Raw genomic sequence first — 24261 nt, 5'->3', positions numbered from 1 at the left:
TTCATTAATATTCTAGCATTTCCCCTTTCTTAATTCTTACAAATGGATAAGGATCCTGTTCCATTTTTAATTTTTTTTTCTCATGTTTCTTCTTTTACATTTTCAAGTTTTAATTAATTATGTCCATAATAGTATTAACTCTATTATCTGTGATTTGCTAACTTATGCTAGGGACAATTCTTTTTTTGGACCAAAAATTTCCATCAAATCTTAGGGGCGAAAATGTCATTAACTCCGAGGCCACTGTTGGAATCTGCAATCTCACTTTAAGATCGGCTACAGTCTCTTTCTCCTTAACCGGTATTTTCGCTCGGAGGAGCCAACACCACCGTCTACAAAAAGCACCGTTTCCATTAACTTGAAATACTATCAACTCTTCTTCTTACTTCCATTTTAAACCTTTGACTGTTTCTAGCTTCTTATTGACTCTTCTCTCAGAATTCCGACTTCATTCAAGTACGATATTTTTCTCTCCATTATTTCTTAACTTATTGTATTCAAATATATATTGATCCATTTTAAGCATAACTTAATTCTTTCATTCATTCAAATCGATTTGTTTTAAGCTATTATCTTATGTTTGGCTGCAGAGAAAATTGACGATGAAATTGAAAATTTTGAACTTACATTTTAAAGTTAAGAGTAATTGAAAATTAGATGATTTCTATTAATTGCGTATTGTATCCTGTAATGCGATCTCATAGTTTGATTTTAAAAATTACTTGATTCAATTTTTTAATTTATGCTTTTATTCTCTCTTTTGTTCCCGAGAAATTTGACGTAAATGAAATTGAAAATCTGAAGTGACTTTTGAAAGTTTCTTGAACCGAAGAGTAATTAATAATTAGGTTATTGATTTTTGTTGCATCTTGATTCTTGTGCCATTATAATGTGATCTGTGACTAAGACTTCTAGATTGACATTTATCTGTAACCTAAATTGGAAGTGAAATATGACTTTGCTTCATGAAGTTACTTGAACTGAAGATGAGTTGAGTATGAGATAATCAATATTTGCTGTGTCTCGTAGCATTTTAATGTGATCTGTTATTTTTGCTTTAGATTGGAATTGGCAATGATCAGATTCAACAATCCTTTTCAGGTCGTGGAGATAGCATTTGGAGTCCAAGGAATTTTGTTCTGATTCAATTTTTAAGTTACCATGGAAGAGTATGTAACATTTCATGAATTATGTTTTTTCTTAGATTTGCGATTAGACTTGATAGTTTGTGTCATCGGGTTATGTCAGTTCGAGTTGTGGGTCAAAAACCCTCAACCATACAACCTAAATTAGAATCGTGTCGAAAATTTTCAAATCTAACTCAACTTGAACTATACTAAAGTTGACCTAACGCACTCGAATTGATCCAAAATTATCTATTGTTTGCAATTTCCTAAATGTTTCTAGCATTTTAATCTCTTCACTAAATTTCTCCAGCCTACTATTAACAAAACACCCAACATAATATTTTTTCTTATTTATAAATGATTTAAAAAATTTTATACCAAGATTTTTAAGACACATCAATAATTTTAAAATCCAAATTTTATTCTCATTACTAAAAATTAAAATAAATTTTTAAATAAAAGTCAAGAATAATCGAAATAATTACAACTATATAAAGATACAATTATATGCAGAATGTAAGAATTTCAACTGTTGACGATAATTGTCTTTCATCATTTCTTTAAATGTCCTTCAAATTGCTTTATGGGAAGGCACCCTTAAATTGCTTTTCGAAAAGTACTTTCAAGTCATTTTGAAATTTAAATCTTTATTAAGCGTTTCCTCATAAATCACTTTTGCAATCTCTACAAACACTTGAACACAACACTACAAAAATTGATCAAAATTGTTTTTTAAGTGTTTGGAAGCACTTTGAATGTCATAAAAAGGTGATTCCCAGCAAACATAATTTAGTGTAAGAGATTAAACAAGAGTGTGTGATTTTTTAGGGAAGATGCACTGGAGCTTCTGCAGAGATTCCGGCGTGACAGGCATATACTTCTGGATTTTATCCTTTCTGGTAGCTTAATTAAGAAAGTTATAATGCCTCCTGGAGCAGTTACACTAGATGATGTGGATTTGGATCAAGTCAGTGTTGATTATGTTCTTGGTTGTGCTAAAAAGGGTAATATAATTATAGATCTTGTTGCATTTCCTTTTTGAGTAATATCTATGCATGCCTAGATTTGGTTTTTGAGAGACCTCTTGCTCTATTGCTTTGGTTTGGTTAATGTAGGTGGAATGCTTGAACTCTCTGAGGCTATTAGAGATTTCCATGACCACACCGGTTTACCCCAAATGGTAAGCTATGAATTGCCCTAACAGTTTATTGGCTAACTTCTTGTAATCTTAGTACGTCATGATAAATTAGTGTACAGGCTGTATTCTCAACAGATTATTGTTCATCTTTTTATTTGTGTTTTTATATATATTAATCATCTTTATAAGCTTGGTCGTTCTGCCTGTTTCAGAATAATGGCGGATCTGCTGATGAGTTTTTTTTGGTTACAAATCCTGAATCTTCCGGTTCACCTCCGAAAAGGGCACCACCTCCTGTTCCTTTTTCAACACCACCTACTATTCCCATCTCAACTCCACCTCCTATGTTTGCATCATCACCTGATGTGTCTGCTGTATCAAGGTCAGAGTCGTTTAACTCCACTCAAGAGAAAGAGCTAACTGTTGATGACATTGAAGATTTTGAGGATGATGATAACACTGAGGAGGTTAATAGTGTTCGACTTTCAAGACGTCGTCTGAATGATGTTGCTGATCTTGTGTTGAAACTACCCTCTTTTGCTACAGGTATTCAACCAAACAATGCCCTAGATGTGTAAAAATTGTTTATTTCTGGTCCATAGGAATCTTAAGAAAAGGATATTCAAGGCCTAATTTGTTTGCGCGTGTTGTGTGGTAAGTTGTTTGCATTGCCTTCTCTTAGTTCTCTGATAAAAGTATGGATAAATAGAACTAGAAACTTGAAATGTGGTAGATTGACATTCATAAGTATTCAACTTAATATGAGCTATTCTCCTAAGCCAATAAATGCAACTTTATTGCTCAAACTGCTGAAGGAAATATGCAGGTGCTTATTTTAATTATGGAGTTTTAATTTTATGCTTTTCACAGATAGTAATACTTTACTCTGTATTTTTATCAGTTGGAACTTGGAAGGATATTCTGAAGTAATCATGTATTTCATGTGATGCTATATTTCTCTTTTTTCCAGTTTGGAAATACACTAAAAACTTTTGGGTTGAATTTCATAACTAAAACGTTTTATCATGTGTTTTACTGATGCTGTTGTTATTATAATCTAAAAAAATCTCATGGTCAAATGTCAAGTAGATATGGGGTTCAATGCAGAGTAAGAATATGTTTCAATATACTGACAATTGCCAAAAACTTGCATAATGATAGTCTTGGCTTGGAAGAGATTATGTATATTTTCAGTTTAAGAGAAGGCACACATGTTTTTGAAGTTGAAACTATTTTTACTTCCACTTTAGAAAGCCCCTATATACTTACATTGAAATTCAGAGAAAATACTCCAATAAAAGTCAGTAGTAGCTCTATAGTTGACTGATTATTGCTGAAAGTTCCTATAATGACATCTAATCTTTCCCTTGTTATGCCTTGGGTTCTTTCTCCTTCCTCTTTCTTGTCCTTCCTGTAGATAGCTACCTTTTTAAAACTCATTTTGTATAAAACATATCTGTTTAATGTGTTAGACCCCCAAGAATTCAGGAATATTGCAATTAAATTAGGAGTTTGAGTATTTTAGAAATATTAGGATTTGTTTACGGGTTTATTAAAGTTTTAAATACCATTAGGAATATTAAATTAGAATTAGGAATACTATGTGGGATCCAATTTAGATTCAAATTAGTTAGTGCCTAGGGTTAGGTTTTTATTGATATGAATAGTAAGGTATTGGGAAGATTTGAGAGAGCTTTTTGGAGAATTAAATTCAACATAGCATTGTTTTCTGGGAGGTGGAGCACCATCAGAGTCTCGTGACGGAGAGCTGGAGGTTTTATGCTTTAAATTGTAATCCTGATATTTTCTGTCAATAAAAATTCTTTACATTCAATACTTAAGATTCAAAAGTAAATGTTGGGTGAATACGGGGTATGTAAAAATATGTTTAGTTTTTTCTTGCTACTACACTGTTTGTGATCATAAAAGTAAATCCAGGGTATGTAAAATTATGTTTAGTTTTTTCTTGCTGCTACACTGTTTGTGATCATAAAAAGTAAATTTTGGGTGAATTAATGTGGAAAAAAATCATATTAGTGTCTGTTGTTTTTTTCTTGCAACCTCACTCTGTCTAAAAAATGAACTGAAGAATGGGTGACACTAGATTCCATTTTAATGGATACTTAACATCATTTAAATGCCTTGCTCATTGGAGTACATTGAATTGTTCAGTGGGAAAATGTTTTGTCAATTTAACTATGGAATCAAAGCAATCAGATATTTCCTTTTGCTCCCTTAGAACTAAAAATGTTATACCACTATGACTGAGCATTTATAATTTTATTTGTGTCTAGAAATACAGTTGTTGTTGATTAACAGAGCATCTTTTAAATTACTCTCTCCTGCTATATTGTAATGAATATCTCACTCGGAGATGCCATGTCATCATGTATTTTTTTATTTTATAAGCGATGATATTATGATAATTAAACTATGGATTGAAAGCCATTGGAGGGCCCCTTTTGTTGTTGTAGTAAAAAAATTTAACACTGACAGAATAGCTTAAAATTTACTGCTGTCTATATATACTGGTTTTGATGGTAAGAATGGAGTTTCAAAGATGTACTGAGTCATGATTCATTCACATTTGAAGGTTATTTCATGGCTCAAATGCCACGTTTATATTTGTTTCAGTTTCTTTGATGAGTGGATTTGTAGCTCATAGGAAGCTTTGAGTGATACTGGAAATTAAAATGATGACATTGTTTTTTACAGGAATTACTGATGATGACCTACGTGAAACTGCATATGAAGTCCTTTTGGCATGTGCTGGTGCTGCAGGGTAAGCTTTCATATTTTGCTTTGGCTCAAAGATCTGTTTCATCTCTTAAATTTATAAATTTTCCTCTCTCTTAGAAAGTTTTGTAACATTTTTTTGCCATTGCTTTGTAAATATATTGACACTTTCTTCTCCTTTTTCACTTATGCATTTTCTTCCTTCACAAAAAGCAGAGGCCTTATTGTACCATCCAAGGAAAAAAGGAAAGACAAAAAGTCTAGCTTGTTGAGGAAGCTTGGACGAAGTAAAAATGAAAGTTTTGTGAATCAATCGCAACGTGCACCTGGATTGGTTGGTCTGTTGGAAACCATGCGCGTCCAAATGGAGGTTTAGATACTCATTATTTTAGAAGTAAATTGTTGTGTGAGAAATATTTTTTCCTATGAAATTTTTGTGCTATTCCTTGCATGTGTCTTTTCTTTATGGACTATAAAATAATTGTATTAGAATTTTTTTCCATAATCATCTTGCAAATCCTATACCATCTTTGAACAAAAGGCATGTCCAAATATCTTCTGTATGATTGAAATGAAGATTGATTGTATGAAGCATTTTAAAGGAAGAGGAATTAGCTATGATTGAAAACTAAATTTAAACAAGGCAATGATAGAACTGATCCTGATAAGTATAACATCACTCTTAAATATGATTTTTCTATGAATCATTTCTCCAGCTGAGTTGGGTTTAAAGCATACAATCTCTTAGCATCCATCCTGTTCAGAGTATAATTTTTCTTGATAGAGAGCATATTAAAGCAATGCTGTGTATTAATCAGTTTTTATTAGAGGATATTTAACATTGTATTAATCGGTTTTATTCTTTAATTTCAAGTGGGGCATGGGGAATTTTTTTTTTTCCTCCTATGCATTTTAAAGATGTACTAACTATGGTAGGGAACTAAATCTCATGGACTTTTGGAGGTTATGAGTTTTCTGTTTCTTTGGATGGATAACTATCTTGGAGGTTCTGAGTTTTCAGTTTTTATTAATCAGTTTTCTAATTTTTTTTGGGGGGGGGGGGGGGGGGGGGGGTGGTCACTTATTGGCGGATATATAACGCTGTGTAACATTCAGTTTTTTATTTTTCTTTTTCAAGTGGAGCATGGGAATTTTTTTTTTCCTGCTATGCATTTTAAAGACATACCAACTAAGGTAGGGAATAAAATCTCATGGACTTTTGGAGGTTTTAATTTTTCTTAATCTTTGGATGGATAACTATCTTGTCAAAAGGTGCTTTAATGGTGCAACTCTTTTTTTTCAAAGTCCTTGTGTGAACCTTTTTCTTTTCTCTTCATCTCCAGTATTATGCTCAAAGTACTTACCCAAGTTTGTTTGGAGGTTTCCTTTTTCTTTCCCTTTTTTTTAATTTTGAATGTTGCCGAATAAGAGATGCCATGAATGCACTTATAAATTCTCTTGGTCTTGCATTCATGATATATAATTACATTTTAACATTATGTTATGCTTCTTTGATTTTGCAAGTATTTTGGTGATTCATTATCCATGAAACGGTTATTGATGCAGATTTCTGAAGCAATGGACATAAGGACAAGGCAAGGTCTGCTTAATGCTCTTGCTGGAAAAGTTGGAAAAAGAATGGATACGTTATTGATTCCTTTAGAACTGCTATGCTGCATTTCACGCACAGAATTTTCTGACAAAAAAACCTATATACGCTGGCAAAAAAGGCAGGTATGTTCTGTTCCTTTGTTCCCTTTCTTTATCTTCAGTAAGCTTCTAGAATTGATATGTACTTCCTATATAAGAGTATATTTGTTAATTTGTGTCACTGTAGTTGAACATGTTGGAGGAAGGGCTTGTTAATCACCCTGCAGTTGGTTTTGGGGAATCAGGGCGCAAAGCGACCGAGTTGCGTAATCTTTTGGCAAAGATTGAAGATTCTGAGGTATGCACACTGATGCTGCCAATCAATTGGTGTAATATATGCTGCTTTGTTTTTTGTCCATTGAAAATGGGACTCAGAAGTTATATGTTTCTCTTCTTGGTTAGCCACAGTCTTATTGTTACTAGTAAGTCAGCAGATGCTGTTTTTTGCCCAAAGGAACCCAGTCAATGGAATTGCTAGCTGCAGTTTTTTGTTGACTCCTAAGAGAGATGATAATAGCAATTTCATGCAAAGATGCATAAACCAAACATAGTAGCTCCGTGTGTAACAAAAATTAACAAATGCTAATTAGACTAGCACAGCCAGGACACAATATGCTGACTTCGTGTAGCAGCTAGCACCAATACAAAAGGCTAAAGCTCTAAAATTTCCTGTATATCCTAGGGAAATAACATACCAAAGAGGCTTCTCAGCTTTGGAAGACTTAAGATCATGCATGGTTGACTCAAATTTAAAGGCCGAAATACTTACGAAACCTCCGTTGATGGGAGCTACCTATGATATTAATACCCCCGCCCCCCTCCCCAACTCTCCCCCTTTTCTTAAGAATTCTTGCTTGATTTTATTCTGATACGAACCTTAGGAGAACCACACTTCAAAAGTTAGCTATTGAGATGGGAGAGCCCAAGGCCATATAAACCCCACACTAGTTGTTCATACTTTTTAATATGAGATCCAAGTCTCATACCTTGCACTTGGGATCCTAGCATACGCCATGCTCCGCAGCCCCGGCGCCCACGCGGACTGGCTGTGCGCTAGCTCTCTGCTAGCCCCGGGCGAACACTACAATGTCGGCTTCAACACCCGCGTCGCACGATTATAACTGGGAGACATGGTGATGACTCTGATACCAAATGATATGAACCTTAGGAGAGTCACACCTCAAAAGCTAGCTATTGAGATGGGAGAGCCCAAGACCATATAAACCCCACACTAGTTGTTCATACTTTTCAATGTGGGATCCAAGTCTCATACCTTGCACTTGAAATCCTAACATATTATATTGTGAATTGGTTAATTTATGCATATTTTACAACAACAAACTAGGAAAACAATCAACCTAAACTAGGAAAAAGAATCAAATCAATCTAAACTAGGAAGAAGAAATATTTAGTTAGTAAATTAGAATTTTAATCCTTAAAGGTTAGAGATTTATTCTTGGTTTTCTACACACCCCCAAGTTGGAGAATAGAGCTGCTTAGGCACCTAACACATTCTCAACTTGCTTATAAAGAATTCAAAGCTAGACTTAGGCAAGGTCTTGGTAAGTAGGTCAACTTCTTGAAACTTGGTTGAGGTATATGATAAGTTAACAACCCTTTCTTTCACTTCTCCTTAATAAAGTGTCTATCAATCTCTAAATGTTTAGCTCGATCATGGTGCACTAGGTTGTGTGCAATGCTTATTGTACATTTGTTGTCACAATAAAGTTTCATATAACTCTGATCAAGAAATCCTCAAGTCTACCATTAGTTGTTTCAGCTGAAGTAGCTAGCAAACTCCCTGTGCTAAGGGTCTAAACTTAACTTCAACACTACTAGGAGATACAATCGACATCTTTTTACTCCTCTAAGTAACAAAACTTTCCCAAGCCTTTGTGTAGTAACTAGTAATGGATCTCATATCTTCAACAAACCTTACCTAGTCAGCATTTGCATAACTTTCAATTCTTCTTTGATAAGTCTTTCAAAATAATAGCCTTTTCCTTGGAGTCCCTTCAAGATACCTTAGGATATGATTGACAACATCAAAGTGTCTTTATGATAGTGCATGCACAAATTGACTTGTAACACTTACTGCAAACATTATATTCGGTCTAGTGAGTAATAAATAGATGAGTTTACCCACTAATCTTTGGTATTTTTTGTTGTCTATGAGAGGATCTTCTTGAGTACTTTTGCACTCCCAATTCAATTCTAAAAGTGTACTTGCTGATTTGCAACCATTTTTTCAAGTCTCTGGCAATAAGTCAAGGTTATACTTTTTCTAAGAGATATAAATCCCCTGTTTGCTTCATGCTACTTCCATACCAAGAAAGTATCGGAGGTTTCCCAAATTTTTAACCTCAAATTTTGTCTTCAACTATTTCTTCAAATTCTTAATCTCGGACTTTCGAATGCTCCAACAACGTTCCAAAGCATCATAAATGACATATTCAGACCATTTTTGCGAAAATTTGTTTTGGTTTTTTTTGATGATATACTTGTGTATAGTAGGGGCATGCAGGAGCACAAGTGACACCTCAAGGAAGTCTTGCAACTGCTACAGAAAAATAATTTGGTCATTAACAGAAAAAAATGCTCTTTTGGCAGTGAAAGAATTGAATATTTGGGGCATATTGTGTCAAGGAGAGGGGTGGAAGTGGACCCAAGAAGATCGAAGATATGCAAGATTGGCCTATGCCGAAGGACATACATGAGCTGAGAGGATTATTGGGTTTAATAGGTTATTATCGAAGATTCGTTCAGGGGTACGGAAAGATATTAGAACCGCTCACCAACCTGCTAAAAAAAATGCCTACAAGTGGTCGGAGGAGGCACAGAAAGTATGGCCATTTCATTGCAATCCGACACCCCTACACTGCCAAAGACATAGCTGAAATTTTTGTTAAAGAAATAGTATGACTTCATGGCTTCCTAAGGACCATAGTAACTGATCGAGATAGGGTATTCATGAGTAATTTTTGGCAGGAACTGTTCAAGGTTGCAAGGATCTCTTTAAAATTCAGTTCGGCGTACCATCCTTAAACAAACGAGCAAACCGAAGTCGTCAATAAAGCCTTGAAGATTACCTACACTGTTTTTGCATGGGTCAGCCGAAAACATGGGTGAAATGGTTAGTTTGGGCTGAGTATTGGTACAATACGGCTTACCATAGTGCAGCAGGGATGACACCATTCAAAGTCGTGTATGGGAGGGAGCCACCACCCCTCCTCAGACTGGTGGAAGAAGATTCAAAAATTGAGGAAGTAAATAGCATAATCAGGGAGCGGAATAGCATCTTGGATCACCTAAAAGAAAATCTCTGCAAAGCTCAGTCACGAATGAACAGAAACGTTGATAAGCACCGTCGAGATATCGAATTCCAGGTAGGCGATTATGTTTTCCTCAAACTTCAACCATACCGCCTTCGTTCGTTGGCATCACGCCCGAACGAAAAGTTAAGTCCTCGTTTCTACAGTCCATACGAAGTTATAGCAAGGGTGGGAAAAGTCGCATATAAATTACAACTCCCTGAATCTGCACAAATTCACCCCATCTTCCATGTATCCCAACTCAAGAAGCAAATTGGATCCAACATTATCTGCCAACAATTACCGACTTGCTTAGACGAAGAAGGTGAGTTGGAAGTGAAGCCTGACAACGTAATTGCTCATAGGTATAATCCACAATGAGAATTGGAGGTGTTAGTCAAGTGGAAAGGCTTGCCAACTTGTGAAAATTCGTGGGAACTCTACACTAAAATCCACCAACTCTTCCCAATAATGCACCTTAAGGACAAAGTGCCTCTTGATAGGGGCGGTAATGTTAGGGAAAGGGTCTATGTGAGGAAGAAAGGAAGGAAAGAAACTGGACAAGGGAGAACAACTGGCCAAGTGGAAGAGTTGACTAGGAGCAGAAAGCACTTGGAGGGGCAGGCAGCAGACACGCACTTTAGGAGACAAACAACAGACAATCTGAATAAGTCAGTACCCATGCTATTAGAAATTAGGACCACTGAAATATTAGGTGTTGAGGTGGCAACCAGGGAAGAGGCAAATGGCTACAAAAGGATTAATGAAATAGAGAAAGAGGGGAGAGATCAGGAAGAAGAAAAACATTAGTGAGGGCCAACCTCTCGAAAGCTGGAAAACGGTCCTAGAGTCTTGTTTTGCTTATTGTGTGTTATTTTGTGAAGGGAGAATTGTACTCAGCTTATCATTTGATTCCAGGAATATCTGAGTGAACTATAATATTATTTTACTATTTCATTGATATAATCACTGTTTACATTGAACAATGTTACATTGCACTTTTTTTATACATCTCATAAATATAAACAGTCATCTCCATCACTGAAGCCAAGAAGTCATCGCCATTAGTGCAACTGAACAACAGCCAGTTGATCATTCTGGAACCAGGCTCCTATCACGTTTAAATCAACAATACAACGTGCAAAGAAAGAAAACATAGAGATAAAACTAGTCATATGATCTGAGGCACCGATATCAACAATCCATACATTATTCGGCAAGATGTGAGACACAAAATTAGACTTAGGAGTACCTTTATGAGCAATTGAGGTTGTAGTAGTATGAGAAGGAGCAATTAAGAAAACATAGGAGGTTGTCAAGCCTAAGGACCCGTGGCCATGGAAGTTTCCTCTGGAAGGGAATTGCCACAAGAGGGCCTTGTGATATTTGCCACAGGGCTTTTTAAAATTCACTGTTGAGGGGCCTTTTTGAAATTTGTTGTGAAGGTGGCAATTGTTCCAATTGGCCTCTAAAATTCCTAGCAAGCTAAAAGCTTTGAGAGAAGTCTGATGGCAGATTGGTGAATGTTGACGACGTCTAGCGAAATTTGAGATTTGTTGATATTGTTTGAAGATTTTCGGTAGGATCACTTTAGGCAATGTGTAGATCAATGATGTCTAGTGACTCCTGATATTAGATCAACAACTTTCAGAAACATCTAGCAAAATTTTGGCAAAATATGAGATTTTCTAGTAATGTTCAAAGATTTGCAATAGGGTAACTTAAAGAGATGTGTAGATCGACGATGTTTGGTGACTCCCAATGGCAAATTGATGATGTTTGACGACGTTTGGCTGAAAAATGACAATATATGACTGTTTCTGGCGAGATTTTAGAATTTCCGCAACTGTTTGTGGGCCTCTAGTAGCTTTTGTGATGAAAAAAAAATGACTCCAATGGTGTCTAAGGTATGAAACAATTTTCTGCCAATATTCCGATAGGGTTCTGACAATATTTCAGAAAATTACACCATTTTTTTCTAAGAGTGAAAAAAAAAAAAAAAAAGGAAAGACAAGTTTTAGAGCCTGGGCTCTGATTCCATGAAACAAGAATGAAAATTTGAGGAATTCTTGCTTGATTTTATTCAGTAGTAAATAGGTGAATTTATACGTAATTTACAACAACAAACTAAGAAAGCAATAAGCCTAGACTAAGAAAAAGAATTAAATCAATCTAAACTAGGAAGAAGAAATATTCAGTGACTAAATCTGAATTTGAACCCCTAAAGTTTAGGGATTTATTCCTGGTTTCCTACATTAACCAACTGATGCAATAAGCCTACGTGATGAAAGAGTCTTTTCTTGTTAACATTCTGGTTAATGTTTTTCAATCATTATTATTTTTATTTATTAACAAGAAACAAGGTTTTTCGTCTGCTATTGATGAGAAGTAACTAGGTTTAATTTAGATATAGGTTATAGCATAAAAGTTTTTCATCATATTTTTATTTGAATCTATGTTGGTTAATCTTCTGTTACGTTGATGTTGTTGTTGTTGATGTTTATGCTTTGTGAACTCTATATTTTGCTTTTAATTCCAAGTCCAAAATTATGTACTGGCTAAAATGTGTTGCAATAAAATGATAGTGATGGTCTTTCTGTCAGGGCATCTTTTGCTATTTTCGCTTTTTTGTGCCTTATCCATGGCATCAAGCTTAACAATTTTGTTCTTATAAGCATAAGCTCGTTGCCATCACATACAATTATCATATTATCTCAATTATTGTGCTTCATTTTGGTTTAAATTTAAGCATAGTCACTTTTTAGTAACCATTGGTCATGAGTAACAGTTTTATCACTTCTCTACATTGTTTGTCAATTTCTTGTCAGTAATTTTTGTAAAAAGCGACCTTTCTTAAAATGGTTAATCAAAATTTAATTTTGAACTAAATTGATGCTCCCAGATTTTTGAGATGTTATTGGTTTTCTTTACAGTTTAGTAACTTCGGTTAACTGTCATTCAGAGTTATGTTAATTTACATTTTGGAATGCTTTTATGCCTATTGTGGAATATTTCTTTGTCTTTTACTCGTCTCTTATCATCTTTGTGTGCTTTATCTTTTTCCTTGTTAGTAGTCTCTGCCATCTTCTACGGGTGAACTCCAGCGCACAGAATGCTTGAGATCTCTCAGAGAGATTGCCATTCCACTTGCTGAGAGGCCAGCTCGGGGTGACTTAACTGGTGAAGTATGCCACTGGGCAGATGGTTATCATTTAAATGTTAGAATTTATGAGAAACTCCTTCTCAGCGTCTTTGACATTTTAGATGTGGGGAAATTGACAGAGGTAAGCTCATTTTTGTATAATATCAGGGTAACATGAAACCAAAGCAGGAGTTGAGTTTCTAAACAATTTTGAATATCTTTCTGTTTTCTGAAATTATTGTAATAAACTTTCTATTATGCAAATAATCCATTGCAATAACTTAAAATTTTTAAGATAATATGACATAACATTCATATTGGTCATTACCCCAAGAAAAAATCAATTGTAGATGTGACTACTTTTTTTCAGTGATAAGAGGATTATTCATTGTAGATGTGAGAAATTTTCTTGGACCAACTACAGTTTGTTTTATTTCCAGGAAGTGGAAGAAATTCTTGAGCTCTTAAAGTCAACATGGCGCATTTTAGGGATCACAGAGACTATGCATTTTACATGCTATGCATGGGTATTATTTCGACAGGTATTACACTCATGGAGCTTTTTTCTTGATGGCAAATTAACTTGTGGTCATTAAAATTACTGATAGTATTTTGTAACTATGTGGTTGTGTAATTATAGTATGCAATCACAAGTGAGCAAAGAATGTTACAACATTCCATTGACCAATTGAAGAAGATACCACTAAAAGAGCAACGGGGTCCACAAGAGAGGTTACACTTGAAAAGTTTGCTTTCTAAAGTTGAAGGTGAAGAGGGCTCTTGGAGTTTGCCTTTCTTGCAGTCTTTCTTATTGCCTATAAAAAATTGGACAGATAAACAGCTAGGAGACTATCATGTTCACTTTGATGAGGTTTGATTCCCTTCTGCAAGCATTAAATTAACTATGTTGAAGATTGATCTCTTTCGAGGTTTAAGATTTAATGGGATCAATAATAGTTAGTCATCTATAGTTCATCTAATTTCTCATTAAACACAAATGACGATGATCTACGTGCTATTAATTTTGCTTGCCCTCAAATGCTCATGCAACCCATTAAATTTAATTATGTTTTTTCCGCTGTACTTGAACTCCTTTTCTGTCTTTTATAAAATTTAAACTTTTGTTAGAACTACAACTTTGTAAATTGTGAGTTGATTGTTCTCTTTTATAGTTGCAAAGCAACTGAACAGTGTTTTACCTAATTAACTGAGTTCTGCTTGATGAAATTTTATTGTAACTTGACCAATTAACAAACAATTAAGTTTGAGCTTAATTTTGTGTTCCATTATCAAGCTTGAACTTGGACCTCTATAGGTTAAGTTTGCATTTAAGGTTGACTGGGCTTGATAACCTGGCCACCTTGACATGAGTTTAAACTTTGTTTTTAAACTTATTGGTTACTTGGGTCAAGCTAGCAATTTGACCAATTTAGGTCAGACTGTGAAGCTACTTTTTTGTTTTACTTGATCATAGATAAAAGATTACAAGGGTCTTAATTTAATGAAATTGTAATATTAATTGCCAATTACAGCTTGTAGACATCTATTTCTGAGCACTATTTTTGAGTCTTAATGTATGAACAAAGGGCATGCGATAGTTTTTCATGAAATAAAACACTTGGTACAAGTCAGTTTCCTAGTCTTGCCACTGAGTATATAAAACTTTTCCATTTAATTGTAGGGGCTACTGCTTATGGAGAATGTAGTAACTGTTGCAATGCTTTCTCGGAGGCTTTTGTTGGAAGAACCTGAAGCGGTATAGCCACCATAATTAGTATTTTTCTCAGCACAAATTATCTGATATAAATAGTGTCCAAAATATATTTTTTTAAACAGATTTCTGTCTTTTAAGCTGATGGGTTGTTTGCTGGAGAAGCAAATATATGCTGAAAGACCTTTTTTTTCAGTCTGTCCGGAATTGATGCTTAATTTGAGCTGAACTCATTATGTTATTTTTTCTGTATAATTTCAAATGTCACATGGTTTATATTTTCTGCAGGCAATGCAATCTATATCTGCCTCAGATTGCGATCAAATAGAATTGTATATATCATCATCCATTAAGAATTCATTTGCAAGGGTAAGTCTTGTATCTGATTGTTGCAAATTTGGGGTTTTGTAATGTGCTATATCATTCAATCTCCTTTAATACATTTTTTAACTGCTGTAAACTATGTTTGACATGTAAATCATTATAATCCTACTTGGAAGAGGTTCTTTATCTGACTTTTGTTTTGGCTACTGGGATCTTGTTGTTCTCATAACTGTACTGATAGTTCATTAATTCAATGACATACTGGAATATTCTTGTTTGGTCAATCACTATATAATGTATGCAAGAAAAATGTTTGACCCTTTTATTTCCAGACCTTCCTATGTAACAGATGAAATGTCAAAAAGAGCTGTTCAAGGTTCAAATATTGATGCCGACTTGATATCCCTTCTGTACTCTAATATTCACACTTCTGTGCAGGTTCTACAGGCGGTTGATAAATCAGAAACAAGACATGAACATCATTTGGCATTGCTTGCTGTAGAGACTACTAAACTTCTGAGGAAAGATTCATCTATGTTCATGCCAGTTCTTTCTAAGAGGCATCCACAGGCAATTATTTTTTCTGCTTCACTTCTTCACAAGCTTTATGGGCACAAGTTGGTAAGTTGATTTGTAACTCTCGTATGGATCCCTCAGACAGCATGGATTGTCACTTTAGATTTATGAGATCTTATTGTCCTCTTTAGAAACCTTTTCTCAATGGTGCTGAACATTTGACTGAGGATGTCGCATCTGTTTTTCCGGCTGCCGATAGCCTTGAGCAGTATATAATATCACTGATCACATCTGCATGTGGGGAAGATACTGCAGCTGTCTACCACAGAAAATTAGTTCCATACCAGGTGAGATCGTTCAGTTTAATTTTGATTTTGTTTTATTAATGTGAAACAGCCTCTAATAGAAATATGCTCACTTATAAAGTTACAGCGATACACCTTGAAGCTCATTCATTCAATCTTGAGTGATAATTGGAATCATTCTTGGGCATCTTTGTTTTTATTTTAGGTATACATACAAACAAAGATACTCGATTTTTGATTTGCATGCTTCTCTCTCTTTCATATGATGTCATGCTCTGTGTCCAGCTTTGCAATGGATCACTTTGCTCCTTGGACAGGTTGATATTCTGAATATGGCTAAGGAGCATGGATCTCACCCATGCATGCGGATTGAAAGTCAAAGATGGACCTGTTTTTAATCTTTCTTTCTGCACTGATACCCAGACTTAACATTTCCACATATTGTAGCATTCTTAGTGCAGTGGAATATCCAATTTTAGGGAATCATTTAGACACTGTAAATTATAATATGCGACCACCACTGATGCTCCTCCCTTTTTGGCTATTATCTGTTGTGAGGGAGCATAAATGGCAAGAGCTTCAGTCACGAAATAATAATGCATACTGAGATTGCTGAAAGGTCTCCTGGAATAGTGTGTTAAGAATTTAACGAGCATGTATTCTGTTTTATATCAGCAAACTAAGGGGGCAAGAATCTTTGTAATTTTTCTTTTTGATTAGAAACAAAGTTTCTTGTTTACATTAGAAAAGAAAAATAAGTTAAACATGCCTTTCATCTTCTTCTCTGGATAATAGTATATATTGATTTGCCCTTGTGAAGTATTTATGCCACTATTTTACCATTCCATAAATCCAGTCTTCCAAACCATTTTTGGCTTGCAAAGACTTTTATAGAAGTGGTTAGAAGTCTAAATCTTCTAGATGTATGGTATAAAGGACCATTTGGCTATTTGGGCTGTCTAAACTTCTCATTTATGGTTGTATTGTTAACATAGGTTTCAATGACCCTCCTTAGGCTATTTATGGTTAAATTATTTGTTGGACCTACTTTCTCAGATTGATTGCTTTGTCTAATGATACTTTAGTTAATTTCAAATTTTTCTTAGTTAGAATTTGGTTGTCTATATTCATAAATTTGTTTGTTATCTTTTTTTACCAGATTGAGTCTATATCTGGGACATTAGTGATGCGGTGGCTTAATTCGCAGCTTGGAAGAATTTTAGGTTGGGTGGAGCGAGCTATTCAACAAGAGGTAAATACTTAGATTATTTTATTGCTTATCACAAAACTTGTTTGTTGTCTAGCCACTATTTGTCACCTAGAAATGGTCATGCTGCTGGCTAATGCATGTTTCATTAGCAGTAGCTTTTCTATTTATATGAATGTATCACCTACATTTTTCTTTCTTTTCTCGTTTATGCTCATAATAAACCTACTTTATTTTGGATCATATACTGTTTGTTGTTTCTGATCTGAACATGTGAACTTTTTATATGGAATTAAAGTTTATTCTTGTAATTCCACTATATTCACATGAAATGGAAGATTTTCTTATTTCTTTGTTACTTTTGAGCTTCTCTCTTCAAGTGGTTTATAATGCCTTTTTTTTTTTTTTGTTTATATGAGCATGTATCACTAACTGAACAACACTAGACATTGAAATTCATTGTTAAAGACAGGTAGGGGGCTGGGCCAGGGCCTCGCCATTTTTGGCACGGCTTGTAGGGGCACGGCCAGCACGACTTGACAACCCATTAAAAAATAATAAATAATTAAAAATAATTAAGTAATTAAAAATTTTATTAAAAAACTGAACAGCACCACACATTAAATTGCATGGTCAAATTATTCCTTTAATGAAAAGTCAGAAGAGTCACGTTAAGATAAATGAGAGAGAATTTTGTTGTTGAACTAAGAATGGAAAACTCAAAGTGTATGGTTTGTCTTTGTTTCCGAAATGTAATCTTGGTGTGGTAAGGGTCATTAATAAATGATGACTGAGTGAGTTGGGAGTTGAAAACTCAAATAGAAGGGTGATCTTTGTTTCAAAATGTAGTCTTATAGTAAGGGTCATTAATTAATTGTGTAACTACAAACACTATGGTTGTTAGGAAGGTACTTTAACACTAATATTATGTAAGGAGTACAGATGATTCAACGCAATCTGTTTTCAAGAAAAAAATCCACCGTTTTCTTGAAACTCCAAGTATTCTTTTGATTAAGGCTTTTCTCATAAGTGGTCTATTGGGGTTCAGATACCATATTTAGTTTTTTTTTTTTTTAATTTTGTTTTCTGTTTACATTAGATGCATGCTTCAGGTTGAGGTCTTTATTGTGGTATGATAGATTGTGAATTGTCAAATTGGAATATTAAATATATTATTTTGTAATATTGGGATTGTGATGCTCACATCTGGTTGCTAACGTCTGGCTCGTATTTGCTAAAACATTATTAAATTGAGAAGACTAAATATAGTGAATATGAAAAAAGTATACCTGCTTCCTACCGCATCATGCACAATATATAACTGTAACTCTTTGCACTGAAGTTTTTTAAAAAGGTTATTCATTGGTTAGCCTTAAGAGTAGGTTTTAGTTGTTAAGTTGCAGTTTGACTTAAGCTCCACTTAAGAGTACGTTCTCGTTAAGTTACAGTTTGACTTAAGCTACACTTTCTGGCAACCAACGATAAACTCATTGCCTCATATGATAGGTATGTAGATTAAACAGTAACAATCACGGGCATGACAATGAACAAAGATCTCAACTTGTATGTGATTGAGGGATTTGAGCATAAGATTGCTTAATTAATCTAAGTCTTATACGTAGTTTAGTAACCATTCGCTAACTCTGTTAAGCGATTGTTAACCTAAAATATCAAGCCTAAAAGTGAATAAGTAACAACAATATTCATGCTATAACAGTAGTTCCATATATTTCAATTATAATTTTTGGTGACTTTTGCTTTTGCTTTCTTAGCTCTTTCTTTAGAAATTGAACTTATCTTTGGATAATTCTTTTGCAGCGGTGGGACCCAATCTCACCTCAACAACGGCATGGCAGTTCAATTGTTGAAGTTTATAGGATTGTTGAGGAGGTATGAATTTGTGTAGCTGTTTCAAGTCTATTGTGTTCTTTTATAGTGATATAAACTTTAGAAAAACCACACCTCAAAAACTAACTATTGGGATAGAAGAGTTCAAGACCATATAAACCTCACATTAGTTATTCATATATTTTCAATGTGGGATCAAAGTCTTATACTTTTATTTAGAATTCTAACAAACCACCATATTCCGCAGCTCTAGTGTCCATGTAAGTTGACTGTGCGCTAACTCCTTGTTAGCACCGGTCAAACACTACAATGCCGACGTCACCATCCGTACCGCACAATTGCAACTAGGAGACATAAACCACATGGTGATGACTCTGATACCAAATTATATAAATTTTAGGAGAATCACACTTCAAAAGTTAACTATTGAGTTGGGAGAGCCCAAGATCATATAAACTTCGCACTAGTTGTCCATATTTTCCAATATGGGATTCAAGTCTCATACCTTACACTTGGGACCCTAATATATGATTTTGCTATGAAGTAATTAAGTGGTGGATTCCCATATTTCATACACATTATCTTTTTGGTCTGATGTTCCTTAATACAATAGCATGGCAGCCAAGGTTTTATTGTGGTAAGGCATGATACTGAGGAAAAGATGGGATGTACTACTTGTGCTTACAAGCTAACCATAGAAGATGAAAAGAATTATTACCCATGTGATATATTTTTAATCAACCCTAAAAAGTGGAAATTTAATGTTTTGAACATTTTGGGTGATCAGATTAGTAAGAATAGAAAGATTTTTGGTGTTCACAAAGAAGAAGATATCCGTTCATTTTACGATAGAGTTTGACTTATAGCTTCCCTATAAGCATAGCAAAAGAAATTTGAGAGAATTCTTTCTTAATCCCTTCAAATTGGGAGGTATTTTTGACCCATGTTTAGTTTTTGATTATTGGGAGCTTATGTTTGTTTTTCTGTTGATTTTCAAATTAATATTTCTGGCTATATGTTATGTATAGTACAACTCTTTCTTGCTTTTTGAAGCTTGCCTTTCTTTAGTGGTTTACTTGTTTGTTTTTGTATTGCTTTTATTATTGACAAATTTTTACAGTGTCTTGTAATAAAAAATTATGTATTTTCAGTTGAATTAGAAGTACTCTTTTATTTTTCTCCTGTGTATAAGCTTCATGAAAATATCTTTTGTTGTTATATTGATGTAGATGTTCATCCATACTGATCAAATGACAGATTTAATATTATGAACTTATACAATTAGTAACATTGATTTTCTATAACTAATGTCTCAAATGCAAATTAGATTCTAACAACTTTGAAAGTACATCTGGTATGGGTAAAATTGGATAAACACCAATAATATGCACATTTGCTCATTGTACTAAAATGTTTGGCATGAGATTTGGTTTTTATGGGAAGGGATTTAATCAGTGGTAATCTAATCATTGTTTTGACCCAAGTGTGATTAGACACTTTCATTTCTGTTGTAGACCTTTGTTTGTGGAGGTTTAGCATGTTACAGTTTGAAAGACAGTTCCTTTCATAATGAATGATTTTCATTTGATTGCAGACGGTTGATCAATTCTTTGTCCTTCAAGTTCCAATGAGGTCTTCAGAATTGAGTGCACTGTTTCGTGGCATAGACAACACATTTCAAGTGTACTCAAATCATGTTATTGACAAGTCGGGTATGTTCTGCATTCTCATTTGATGGATTATAGTCTTTTGCCCAGTTTTGAAGTATTTTCAGTGTCTTTATTCGAAAGTTGCTTATTTTAACTGATAATTTAGGAATTTTTGTATTCCTAATTTTAGGTTTCTTACTGGAAGTGATTTTGAGTTTCTTGTTACGAGAAGAGTTTTGGTTTCTGTTTCTGATGTAGGACATATTAGACATGAGAGTATGTTTAGTGTCTATTTTATTTAAGGCTTGTCCTTTGTATTTCCTATGCAATGTGTATTTCTGTCTTCTTTTGTGGTATTACCTATTGTAGCTAAGACTTATTTTAATTATCTTTTTTGGTAGTATTAGGATTTTCTAGGTTTAACCATTACATGTGTGTGATATGTTACAAATTGCCGATGATGTTGAGACATTAATGTTTCTTTCCCACCAAGTTATCCCCTTAACTTCTTCCACTTTTTTTTTCCTCTCTATCCTGTCTTTATTGATTTTTCACTTCTGGTTCTCCACCTGAACCTAAGAAACTTGTACCCATTGTGCGGAAGTGAATATTTTTATATATTAAATTAATCTGTTATCATCTTTTGCTATTGCCACTTTTACAGCATCTGTTTCCTACATTTCAACATTTTACCAAATGGGCATTGAATTTTTTATTTTGGCATGTAGGTAGCAAGGACGATTTAGTTCCACCTGTGCCTGTCCTCACACGATACAAGAAGGAAGCTGGAATAAAAGCTTTTGTGAAGAAGGAACTATTTGACCCTAGGATGTCAGATGAAATAAGATCAACTGAAATTAATGTCTTGACGACACCAACTCTTTGTGTTCAGTTAAATACTCTACATGTGAGTTCTGGCCTTAACTACTCGATGTTAGTGAAGATAATGGATTTACTTGGGTCTTTTGCCCTGACGGTTGTGTAGTTTTTTGTCATATAATTGTTTAATTTGATAAAGTTTATGTCGGCATCAGCTGTTGAGAAGTTGAAGAATTTAGAATTATACATTCAAGGGTTTGCTCTAGTTACTAACACTTGGTAGTTAACGATTTTTAATATTGCTTCTTATGTTGTTTCTGTTGAAAATCTTATGTTTTGCTTTTGGATTTCTTGATTGCCATAAGATTCTGATAATAGAATTCATTGTCCAGAGTAAAATATGTGATAAAGGCTTTGTGTTCTGGCTACACTTAATTTCAATTTAGTTATATGAAAAATCATTCGCTGATGCAAATTTTTATTATTATTATTTTCCATTGACAGTATGCAATTAGTCAACTAAATAAGTTGGAAGACAGCATTTTGGAGCGCTGGGCAAGAAAAAAGCCTCGTGAACAATTTGTCTGTATGTATCTAAACATGAAAATTATGCTTTTAATCTTCTCATTTACATTATTTTGATTGAAATTTAATACCTTTAGTTGGAATGCTTTTGTTTAACCAGTAACCTCATGCTTCTATTCAGATGCCACCTTTTAATTTACTGTAGTTTACAATCATTTAAAACACATCCTTCTGTTGTCTCCTCTGGAGTGTTAACGAATGATTGCTTGTTTCACTAATCTTTTTATTGGTAGGGAAATCAGTGGATGAGAATTCCAAAGTCACTCAGAAGGATACATTTGAAGGGAGTAGAAAAGAGATAAATGCCGCTATTGACCACATTTGCGAGTTTACTGGTATTTTTTTTCTTTGTTTCCAAGTCTAATTTCTTTGAAGAAAAATACATAATTGCTAATTATTACCCCTTTTCCATGTTGCAGGTACCAAAATAATTTTTTGGGATTTGAGGGAGCCATTTATTAACAACTTGTATAAACCGAGTGTTTCCAGATCTAGGTTGGAAGCAATAATTGAACCACTTGATATGGTAAGCTATGTCACATTTTAGGCCCCGTAGCAATTTGTCTCCTGGGGAACCATAGCTGAGTATGGGTTTGAACTAATAGTGTAGTCATGTAACAAGAATTTTATCCATACATACTAAACCCCATAGCAACTTGGTTGGAGTATATTCCTTGTTAAGCATTTTTTCTTTACGTATTTACTATAGCATCTGTTGTAGCTGTGAAACGCAAATACAGACAAGGATGAAAAATAGTATTCATATCATCTGCAAAATTTCCAAATTTAAACATATGACCTGGTCAGATCTATAAGAAACATCATAATCTCAAAAGGTTTAAACAAATCAGATCTGCGGTAACCACTAAGGAATTCTCTGGGTCACCTGTCAGTTTTAAGACTAGAATTAACAAACATATACTTATCTGAGAAATTTAATTAGCAGAGTCATTTATTTAAACTTGTATATATATTTATACTGAGATTGAGGCTGTTTGACTCTCTGCAGGAACTAAATCAATTATGTGATATTATTGTGGAGGCGCTTCGGGATCGCATCGTAACTAGTCTACTTCAAGCATCACTGGTATGTGCAATGTTTGTATACAGATTGCGAAGTATCCTTCGAAGTATATTTTTTGTTAATAATATTTCTCTTTCCAGGATGGTCTATTACGTGTCCTACTAAATGGAGGCCCATCACGAGTTTTCTTACCTGGCGACGCAAAACAGTTGGAAGAAGACTTAGAAATTTTAAAGGTATTGCCCAATAACTCATCAAATGTGAAGACAGTAGGAGCATTTATTATATGGGAAAAGAGACGGGCTGTTAGATATTGCTGCTTTCAAAGCATATAAAAGTTAATCGATCTCATGTTGAAAATCTAATTTGATGCTATGTGATAATTTTGTTATGTTAACTTGGTTGAAACTAGATATTTACCATTAACAAAGTTTGGGTGTCTTTCAATAGGAATTCTTTATTTCTGGGGGAGATGGGCTTCCTCGAGGAGTGGTAGAAAATCAAGTCGCACGTGCTCGGAATGTGATAAAGCTGCATGGCTATGAGGTCAGTTATTGTGCTGCAGTTCAAATGTTTCTTAGGGAGCCAAATCACGGATGCTTTCTACTTAGGAAAATTTAGTTAGCATCTCCAATAAGGCTATTAATTACAGTTGTATATGAAATAATACCCTTTTCTAGTGCTAGTATTATTACTATCGCAGAAGTCAACCTGGTCCGATTGTTAACTACTTGTAGCTCTTTATGTCATGTTTACTAATCGATAATCGTTCACAGACACGAGAGCTGATAGAGGAATGTAGAGCAGGAAGTGGTGCAGATTTGCAGGGTAGCACCAGAGGCAGATTAGGGGCCGATACGGACACTTTAATAAGAATTTTATGTCACAGGAGTGATTCAGAGGCCTCTCAATTTCTAAAGAAACAGTACAAGATACCCAAGTCTTTGGCCTAAGCATACATGAATCTTTAGAATTCAGTGTCAGTGCTCGTTCATTTTTAGTACCTGCTTTGTACTATAATTTTAATGTTTTGAGAATGTGATTATACATTTTTTTTTCCCCTTTTTTGCATTAATTTCTTTTATTCTTTTCCATTTATTCGTCTTTTGTACAATATGTGAGAAGCACCTCTGTTAAAGAATTATGAAATTTGCATCCTTTTTCTTTCA

The 24261-nt window shown here is 34.3% G+C and overlaps 1 protein-coding gene across 3 annotated transcripts; it reads left to right on the top strand.

The window, feature by feature from the left end:
• The first annotated feature begins 223 nt into the window (after positions 1-223).
• Positions 224-24261, top strand: LOC123193106 (protein unc-13 homolog). 3 transcript variants are annotated; one of them, XM_044605896.1, is made up of 27 exons: positions 224-456; positions 1102-1169; positions 1956-2131; positions 2243-2307; positions 2478-2811; positions 4981-5047; positions 5218-5371; positions 6568-6735; positions 6839-6949; positions 13037-13246; positions 13545-13646; positions 13745-13975; positions 14786-14860; positions 15104-15184; positions 15578-15760; positions 15847-16002; positions 17120-17212; positions 18986-19057; positions 20610-20727; positions 21393-21571; positions 21988-22069; positions 22311-22403; positions 22488-22594; positions 23078-23155; positions 23233-23328; positions 23543-23638; positions 23869-24261. In XM_044605896.1, exons 2-27 carry the CDS (start codon positions 1162-1164, stop codon positions 24043-24045), a joined length of 3312 nt encoding a protein of 1103 aa, XP_044461831.1. In that variant the 5' UTR covers positions 224-456; positions 1102-1161; the 3' UTR covers positions 24046-24261. The 3 variants fall into 3 exon arrangements, with proteins under 3 accessions (XP_044461831.1, XP_044461829.1, XP_044461830.1); XM_044605894.1 differs by having other exon boundaries at positions 226-456; positions 22302-22403; XM_044605895.1 differs by having other exon boundaries at positions 226-456; positions 1062-1169; positions 22302-22403.

This window comes from Mangifera indica, chromosome 12 (assembly GCF_011075055.1).
Source record: "Mangifera indica cultivar Alphonso chromosome 12, CATAS_Mindica_2.1, whole genome shotgun sequence".
Classification (NCBI taxonomy): Eukaryota; Viridiplantae; Streptophyta; class Magnoliopsida; order Sapindales; family Anacardiaceae; genus Mangifera; species Mangifera indica.
Note: the sequence above shows the minus strand (reverse complement) of the source record. Positions and strands in the feature narration are given on the sequence as shown.

What these genes read in the sequence shown, in the direction of transcription:
- LOC123193106 (XM_044605894.1), top strand. An exon ending in CATGGGTATTATTTCGACAG is followed by an intron (nt 13,647 to 13,744) that starts GTATTACACTCA and finishes GTGTAATTATAG; the next exon opens with TATGCAATCACAAGTGAGCA. An exon ending in GAAAATTAGTTCCATACCAG is followed by an intron (nt 16,003 to 17,119) that starts GTGAGATCGTTC and finishes TTTTTTTACCAG; the next exon opens with ATTGAGTCTATATCTGGGAC.